Source organism: Lepidochelys kempii, chromosome 2 (assembly GCF_965140265.1).
Source record: "Lepidochelys kempii isolate rLepKem1 chromosome 2, rLepKem1.hap2, whole genome shotgun sequence".
NCBI classification, from domain to species: Eukaryota; Metazoa; Chordata; order Testudines; family Cheloniidae; genus Lepidochelys; species Lepidochelys kempii.
The window spans coordinates 154096257-154105106 of record NC_133257.1 but is presented as its reverse complement, the minus strand read 5'-3'; the positions used below and the strand labels follow the sequence as shown (position 1 = coordinate 154105106).

The following is an 8850-nucleotide window of genomic DNA, read 5'->3' as shown; positions in this document are numbered from 1 at the left end:
GAAACCAACAGGTTTCCTACTTCTAGAATCTAATCTTCAGAAGCATTGAGGACTTACAACTGTATTTGATGTCAACAGGAGCTGTGGGTGCTCAGCAACTCTGAAAAATGGCATCCTAGATTTTTCAAGTTGGGGACCTAGGTAGTGAGGCACTCAAAATTAATGGACATAGGTGAATTTTGGCCTTAATTGCTCTGTTCTTCAGTTCCCTATCTATAAAATGGGCATAGTAATACCACTCACCCTTCACATGGGTCTTGTGAAGACATTCATTTATTTTTGTGAGGCACTATGGTGATGGGTACCCTAGAAAAGAAAATGAATGATTCTGGGCTGGGTTTGGTTTGTGTACAGCACATTAGGCATAGAAGCAACACACTGAATGATGATAAATAAAAATACTGAATAGCTCCCTCATTCACCAAGTACCTTTTATCCTGTGCACTGAATGAGGCAGAGGTCCCAAGGATAAAAATGTGGCAATTTAATTAAAGATTGTATCACAATGCATATGCACAAAAGGGCAGAACTAAGACTGCAGCAGCAACAGATAGCTCAGTGGTTTGAGCATTGGCCTGCTAAACCCAGGGTTGTGAGTTTAATCCTTGAGAGGGCCATTTAGGGATCTGGGGCAAAAATTGGGGATTGGCCCTGCAGGGGGTTGGACTAGATGACCTCCTGAGGTCCCTTCCAACCCTGATAGTCTATGATTAATTCTGACATTTTCTAACTTCTGAGTACTTGACTATGCAACGTGAACAGCTTTTAACATTTTTGTGTGTGTGTGTAGTTAAAAGTACACATTTACAAGGTGTACAAAACACTGTGTGATCAACATCTTTGGGACCCCGAAGCAGATCTGTCACTCCATTTTTAATCCATAAAAATTTTTCTATTCCACCGACAGGTCCACGATGAGACAACTCTGATTTAATGTTCCTGGGACTTGGTTCCTTTTGAAAATCTTAATACATATGTAAGAAAATTAGGGCGACACATCCACTGCCACGTGTCCAGGACAGACCAGGGCGACCAAGTGAGGCGGGGTATTGAACACGACTCGAACAGACACCTTCCCCACGCGCGGGGCGGGCTCCGAGCGGCGTCTCCCCCAGGCCACCCGGTCCCGCAGCCGCGACGCCCGCAAGCCGGGGGAGGCCAGCGGCCCAGCGAGCACCAGCGGCGGGTCTCGGAGGCGGAGAAGCGGGGGCGGAGCGAGCGACGCCGTTTCGTCACCGCCCGGAAGCGGCCGCCGACCCGGGGTACGATCGCCACGCTGAGCACGTGCTTGGCGTCAACGGACTCGGCGGCGGCGGCGGCTGCCCGAGAGCCCAGGCTTCTGCCCGGGCTGCCAGGTCCGGGTGCGCGGCTGCTCTCCTGGGGTCCGGGCGGAGTTAAGGGCAGAGCAGGGTCTGGGGCCACGGGGAAGAGGCGGGGCAGGGCACCACGTGGTGCCTTACGCAACTGCGTACGGCGAGGGAGGGGCCTGTGACTCGTGGGTGAGAGTGAGGCTGAGGGACCTCAGAGCCTGGCTCCCGGTCACAGCCCCGCCCTCTCGCGGTGGCCCCGCCGGCGGTGCCTCCCGGACGCCGTACCCGCCTCGCGCGGCGTCGCACGACGGACGCTGCGTGAGGTCAAAGGCGGCGGCGCGCGAGGGAAATGGCGGCGCCGCTGGGAATCGGTCACGTTGCCTGTTGCGCGAATCGGGCTGGCGGCGGGGCCGTGTCGTGGGGGCGGGGCGGGCTCCTGGCCTTCGGCACCTGCCGCTCTGTGGCGCTCTACGACCCCGAGGTGAGGGGGGCGGGCAGAGGTGAAGGTAGACCGGACCGGCTTCCGTAGGCTGGCGATTTAAAGGGCCTGGGGTGCCCGGTAGGGGCCGGAGCCCCGCTGCTGGAGCCCCGGGGTAGCGGCGGTGGTCGGGAGCCCCCCGTGGACCCGTGGGTAATTTAAAGGGCCGGGCACTTTAAATCGCCGCTCGAGTGCTGGGGCTCCCGGCTGCCTCCACAGCTGTAGTTCCCGCGGTGGTTTAAAAGGCCCGGGGCTCCCAGCCGCTGCAGCCCCGGGGCCTGTAACTCTGGAGTTAAAGGGCCAGGGGTTTAATGGCCCCGCCCTCTTCTGGTTGAGGCCCCGCCCCCCCGCTCAGGGCTCAGGCCCTCCTGGGGGCGGGACAGCTGCCTCGTCTGTCCCCCAGGTAGCGCTGCTGCTGGGCCCGCTGGCCTCGGGAGTTCCACTGCCCGTGCCTCAGCTGCCGCCTCGCAGCCTGGCCGGGCTAGGCACCCGGCTGCTCAGCCCCCACCGGTGGGCACGCGCCGTGCTGGGCCTCCCCATTGCAGCCCCGCCCCACAGCGACTTGGCTATCAGCTCCCGGCGGCCCTTCTGCTGCGGGCGCTGGCCGCGAGCCTCCTCAGCTGTGTGCGTAGCGGGGAACCGAGTCCATGGGCTCGCGCAGCACTTACCCTGCATGGAAACCCATGTTATAACCAGGCCAGCTCTCTGGCCGTGCAGATGGGCCTGGCCCCCAGGGGCAGGACGTCCTTGGGCTGCCCTCAGCGACTGCCCCCGAGGGCAGCGGGTGTAGTGTGAAAACTGCTCTCTGTCTTAAATTTGCTACCAGTAGCCATTACTGATATTAAACTGCTATCTGACCTACTCTGATACTGTAACAGCAGAAGTAAATTGTAATCAGTATCAGTTACTGATATGTAAAGTTGTTCTTATTTGCTAATTTGTCCTAATTTGCTGAAACTTGACAGTGGTGTGGGATGGAAGCATAAAGTCTTCAGCTTCCAAAGAACCCTGCCTGGGGTATGTGTGTATCAATTACTTCTTAATTGACTGAGGGCATTTAAACGTCATTTATTTTGCAGCTGCATTTACTGTGCAAACACAACATAGCAAATGCAATACTAGAAACACAGATGTCTGTGCTAAAACTATAACTATAACTACTTATACATACTTTCAATGAGTATTTGTTATTAACATATAAATTAAATAGCACAGTGACACATCTGCACAATAACAAATGATGAAGTGCTAAGAGTAATTCAGGGAATCCCAGCAGCAAATAAGACAAGTTTGTGAACTGCTAAGATTCCTTAAAAAAGAAAAGGAGTACTTGTGGCACCTTAGAGACGAACACATTTATTTGAGTATAAGCTTTCGTGGGTGAGCTGTAGCTCACGGAAGCTTATGCTTAAATAAATTTGTTCGTCTCTAAGGTGCCACAAGTCCTCCTTTTCTTTTGCGGATACAGACTAACTTGGTTGCTACTCTGAAACCTAAGATACTTTGTGCACTTTTATAAAGTCATAAGGGATTCTTTGTTTGTGAAGGGATATATGTAAAATATTTCACTGAATCAAATCTCCTGCAGCACCTCAGTAAGTCACATCAGACAGAGAGGAGCTGCGGTGACTAGGCATTGGGATGCCTGTGCCTTTAAGAATCCAGCGGGAAGCCCATGCTGAGATCTGCTGTCTTGTGAGAGGGGAAATGAAAAAGCCCCTCTGACCAAATTAAAAAGCCCCTTTGCCCCCGCACCCTATTTTTGCAAACACTGGTGTCTCAGTCCACTGGGGTAACTGTTACCCTCTCTACCCCTGCCTGTGCTAGGGTTTTGCCCCCTGCTACCCTCTGGCAGCACTTCACCTCTGGGCTTAACCACAGCTCCTATCCCCCATCCCTGGTTTTGTCCTTCAGCCCATATCCTGTCCCTGCCTCGATCTGCTTGAACACCCCTGGCCAGTCAGTTTCCGTCTCCTGCTCACCCCCCTCCTTCTGTTTGCCCCCTTTGCCTCTTTTTAACCCCCTGTAAAAAGCAGTCTGCAGAATCTGATGCCAAGTAAAGGCAGGGTGAAGGGCTGTGGCTTCAGCAGATGTTATTGAGTATGCTCAGGTCGTGTAGTACACCATAAGCAGCAAATTAAGACAGAGAGCAGTTTTTCTTTGCTCAGCCTCCCTCTGGCTGGGCATCATTGTGCATCTCCCTTCAGCTTCCTGTTCTCTGCTTTGCTTCTGGGCTGCCAGCCGCATGGCTGCCCTGAGTGGTTGAAGGACCCGCCTCCCATTAAAACGCTAACATCAAGAAGGTGTTTGATCTTTTTTTCTGTAACTTGTTCCTTCTTGAGCAAGCTCTCCAGGACATCAGGAAGTTGTTAGATAAATGACCCTTCTTAAAGCTTTGGCAGTGTGGCTCACCTGTCCTCATTTTTATAAAACATAAATTTCCTCAAAAACAGTTGGGCAACTAAACATTTTCTTTCTTTTCTCAGAAAAGAAGAGTAGTTGCTACACTGAATGGTCACACTGGTAGAGTTAATTGTGTGCAGTGGATTCACAACCAAGATGGCTGTAAGTCAGGGGTGGGCAAACTTTTTGGCCTTAGGGCCACATCGGGTTTCCGAAATCGTATGGAGGGCTGGTTAGGGGAGGCTGTGCCTCCCCAAACACCAAGGCATGGCCCAGCCCCGGCCCTGGCCCCCTATCCGACCTTTCCTGCTTCGCACCCCCTGATGGCCCCATTCATCCCTCCCTGTCCCCTAACTGCCCCCAGAACCCCTGCCCCTGACTGCCCCCCGCCACCCCATCCAACCCCCCCGGTCTCCTGTCTCCATTCAACCCCCCTGTTCCCTGCTCTGTGACCGCCCCGACCCCTATCCACACCCTTGACCACCATCTTGAACTCCCTGCCCTCTATCCAATCCCCTCCGCTCCCTACCCCCTTACTGTGCTGCCTGGAGCACTGGTGGCCCTACAGCCGCGCCGCCCAGAGCACCAGGACAGGCAGCCGCGCTGCCCAGCTAGAGCCAGCCATGCCACTGCGCAGCACAGAGCACCGGGTCAGGCCGCGGCTCTGCAGCTGTGCTGCCCGGCAAGAGCTCGTCGCCCAGAGCGTTGTGCCGGTGACGCAGTGAGCTGAGGCTGCAGGGGAGGGAGAACAGCAGGGGATGGGCCAGGGGCCGGACAGGACGGTCTCGCGGGCTATAGTTTGCTCACCTCTGCTGTAAGAACTAAGCAAGCTGTGTCTGCAAATACCCACTTTTGTTCTGTGCTAGAACAGGATTCTTATTTTTCATGCGCTCATCTGAGGACTGTTGAATCCTGGATGCTGTCAACTTGCAATCTCATCAATTTAAAAATTTGAATTAAGTAGTTGTTTGTGTGCTTGGGGGGTAGGCGAGCAGCGGCGCGTGGCCCGGGACTCTGCTGGTGCTGGGGGAGGGGGTGTTCTCTGGAAGTGGCCACGCAGCTCTATGCTCTGCCTCCCACCCTGAGCGCTGGCTTCACAGCTCCCATTGGCTGGGAACTGCAGCCAATGGGAGCTATGGGGGCGGTGCCTGAAGGTGAAGGCAGTGCACCGAGCCCCCTGGCTGCACCTCTCCCTATGAGCTGAAGGATGTCGCGGTTTTTGGGGCGCTCCCACCAAGGTAAGTGCTTCCCAGAGCCCTCACCCCCTGCCATGCTCCAACCCCTGAGCCCCTGACCCAAATGTCTGCTGCTGGGGGGGAGTGGGGGTGGGCGGTGGCCCGAACTGCCCTAGCAGCGGCCACTGTGGCTGGCGCAAGGGCTGCCTGAACTGCTCAGGTGGCCCGAGGGCCAGCTGCACTGACTGCTGTAGAAGTCACGGAGGTCACAGAAAGTTATGGAATCCGTTACTTCCGTGACCTCCATGACAAACTCGCAGCCGTAGTCATTAGAGGAGGTTTCTGAACAAATTGCTAAATTAAAGAGGAGTAAGTTACCAAACCAGAGGATATTCACCTAAGAGATCTGAGGGAACTCAAATATGAAATTGTAGAGCTGCTAACTGTGTTACGTAACCTATCATTTAAATCAGTTTCTATACTAGCTGACTGGAGGATAGCTAATGTGACACCAATTTTTAAAAAAAGCTCTGGAGGCGATCCTAGCAATTACAGACTAGTAACTCTAACTTTGGTACCAGGCAAATGGGTTGAACCTGTAATAAAGAAAAAAATTATCAGACACATAGATGAAGATTTTTGGGGAAGAGTCAACATGCCTTTTTATAGGGAAATCATGCCTCTTCAATCTATTAGAATTCTTTTGAGGGAGAACAAACGTGGACAAGAGTGATCCAGGGGATATAGCACAGTGGTGACCAAACTTTTCCTGTCATGACCCCCCTTACCAGTATTGGAATTTGTCTGTGCCCCCCCTCCATTGCTGTACAGTTGGCTCAGTAGAGGATCTTAGGCTGAAAGTAGAACTGGAGATGGATGAGGGGCTGGTGCTAGAGGGCGGAGAGGGAACGAGGGCAGAGTGGAGCTGTGGCTGGGAGTGGAGCGGGGTTTGGTGGTGCTCCTTCCCCACCTCCTGTCTGGACCGTGCCGTGCGCTCCCCTGAACATTCCTCTGCGCCTCCCTACGGGGGATTGCCCCACAGTTTGGGGGCCACTGATACATCATACTTGGACTTTTAGAAAGCATTTGACAGGCATTTTAAACAAAGTATGCAATCATGGAATAAAAGGGACAGTCCTCTCATGCATCAGTAACTGGTTAAAAGTCTGGAAACAAAGGCTAGGAATAAATGGTCAGTTTTCTGAATGGAGACAGGTAAATAGTGATATCCTCCAAGGATCTGTAGTGGGACCAGTGCCATTCAACGTACTCATGAATGATCTGTAAAAAGGTTTAAATAGCGAGGTGGCAAAATTTGCAGACAATACAAAATTATTCAGATAAAGTCCAAAGCAGACTGCAAAGAGTCACACAAGGGATCTCACAAAACTGGATGACTGGGCAACAAAATGGCAGATGAAATTCAGTATTGATGCAACGTAATGCACAATGGAAAACATAATCCCAACTATACATACAAAATGATGGCGTGTAAATTAGCTGTTACTACTCAAGAAAGAGATCTTGGACTGAAGAATAACTCTCTGAAAATATCTGCTCAATGTGCAGCAACCGTCAAAAAAGCTAAAAATGTTAGGAATCATTAGGAAAGGGAAAGATAATAAGATAGAAAATATAATGCTACTCTATAAATCCTTGGTACTTCCACATCTTAAACACTGAATACAGTTCTGCTCACCCCATCTCAAAACAGATAGAATTAGAAAAAGAGAGTCAACAAAATGACTAGGGATATGGAACAGCTTCTGTATGAGGAGAGATTAAAAAGAATGTGACTTTTCAGCTTGGAAAAGAGAAAACTAAGGGGTATGTATATCTGATACAGGTCTATAAAATTGTGAATGTTGTGGACAAAGTGAATATAGAAGTGTTGTTTACTATTTCACATAACACAAAAACCAGGGGTCACCCAATGAAATTAATAGGCAGCAGATTTAAAACAAACAAAAGGAAGTACTTCCCACAGTTCACAGTCAATCTGTGGAACTCATTGCCAGGGGATGTTGTGAAGGCTAAAATATAATGGTTTCTTTAAAAGGATTAGATAAGTTCGTGGAGGATAGGTCCATAAATGGCTATTAGCCAAGATAGTTGGGGATGCAACCCCATGCTCAGGGTGTCCTTAGCCTCTGATTGCCAGAAGCTGGGAGTGGATGACAGGATGGATCACTCAGTGATTGCCTGTCTTTTCATTCCATCTGAAGTACCTGGCATTGGCCACTGTTGGAGGACAGGATGCTGAACTAGTTGGACCGTTGTTCTGACCCTATATGGCCGTTCTTGATACGTCCTAGGGTACTTAAGGAACTAAGTGAAGCAATCCTCGGAGCCATTAACAGTTATCTTTGAAAACTCCTGAGGATTGGAGAGGTCCTGGAAGACTGGTGAAGGGCAAACATGGTATCTTTATTTAAAAAGGGTAACAAGACTGACCCAGGGAATTATAGATCTGTTAGTCTGACTTCAATACCTGGAATAATACTGGAGCAAATTTTTATCAATTTGTAAGCACCTGGAGGATAATCAGGTTATAAGAAATAGTCAGCATGGTTTTGTAAAGAACAAATCATGCCAAACCAACTTAAATTTCTTTCTTTGATAGGATTACCGAACAAGTGGATAGGCGGGATCAGTAGACATGATATACCTTGATTTTCAGTACTGTTTTTGACACAGTTCCATGTGACATTCTCATAAGCAAACTGGGAAAATGTGGTCTAGGTGAATTTACTATAAGGTGGGTGCACAGCTGATTGAAAGACCGTACTCAAAGAGTAGTTATTAATGGTTTGCTGTAACATTGGGAGAGCGTATCTAGGGGGGTTGCACAGAGTCAGTCCTTGGTTCAATATTGCTAGTCAATATTTTCATTAATGACTTGGATAATGGAGTAGAGAGTATGCTTATAAAATTTGCAGATGACACCAAGCTGGCTGGGTTACAAACATTTTGGAGAATAGGTTTAAAATTCAAAATGACCTTGACAAATTGGAGAATTGGTCTGAATTCAACAAGACTGAAATTCAATAAATACAAGAGCAAAGTATTTCACTTAAGCAGGAAAAATCAAATGCTACAAAATAGGGAATAACTTTGTAGGTAGTACTGCTGAAAAGGACATGGGGGAAATAGTGGACCACAAATTGAATATGAGTCGTCAATGTGATGCAGCTGCAAAACAGGCTAATATGATTCTGGTTGAATATGATTGAATATGATTAATAGGAGTGTTGCATGTAAGACACAGGAGGTAATTGTCCTGCTCTACTTGGCACTGGTGGGGTCCCCTCTTGAATACTGTGTCCAGTTCTAGGCACCACAATTTAGGAACAATGTGGTGAAATTGGGAAGAGTCCAGAGTAGAGCAACAAAAAACCTGACGTATGAGGAAAGGTTGAAAAAACTGGGCATGTTTAGTTTTGAGAAAAGAAGACTGAGGGGTGACCTGACAACTGTCTTCCAA

At 49.9% G+C, this 8850-nt stretch overlaps 1 protein-coding gene across 3 annotated transcripts in view; it reads left to right on the top strand.

The window, feature by feature from the left end:
- Positions 1-1562: 1562 nt before the first annotated feature.
- ELP2 (elongator acetyltransferase complex subunit 2) overlaps positions 1563-8850 on the top strand; it is a 121539-nt gene continuing 114251 nt past the window's right edge. For all 3 annotated transcript variants that reach the window (XM_073332468.1, XM_073332469.1, XM_073332467.1), the window contains exons 1-2: positions 1563-1791; positions 4275-4353. In XM_073332468.1, coding sequence (XP_073188569.1) covers positions 1660-1791; positions 4275-4353 — 211 coding nt within the window. In that variant the 5' untranslated portion in view covers positions 1563-1659. The remainder of the gene's footprint in view (positions 1792-4274; positions 4354-8850) is intronic.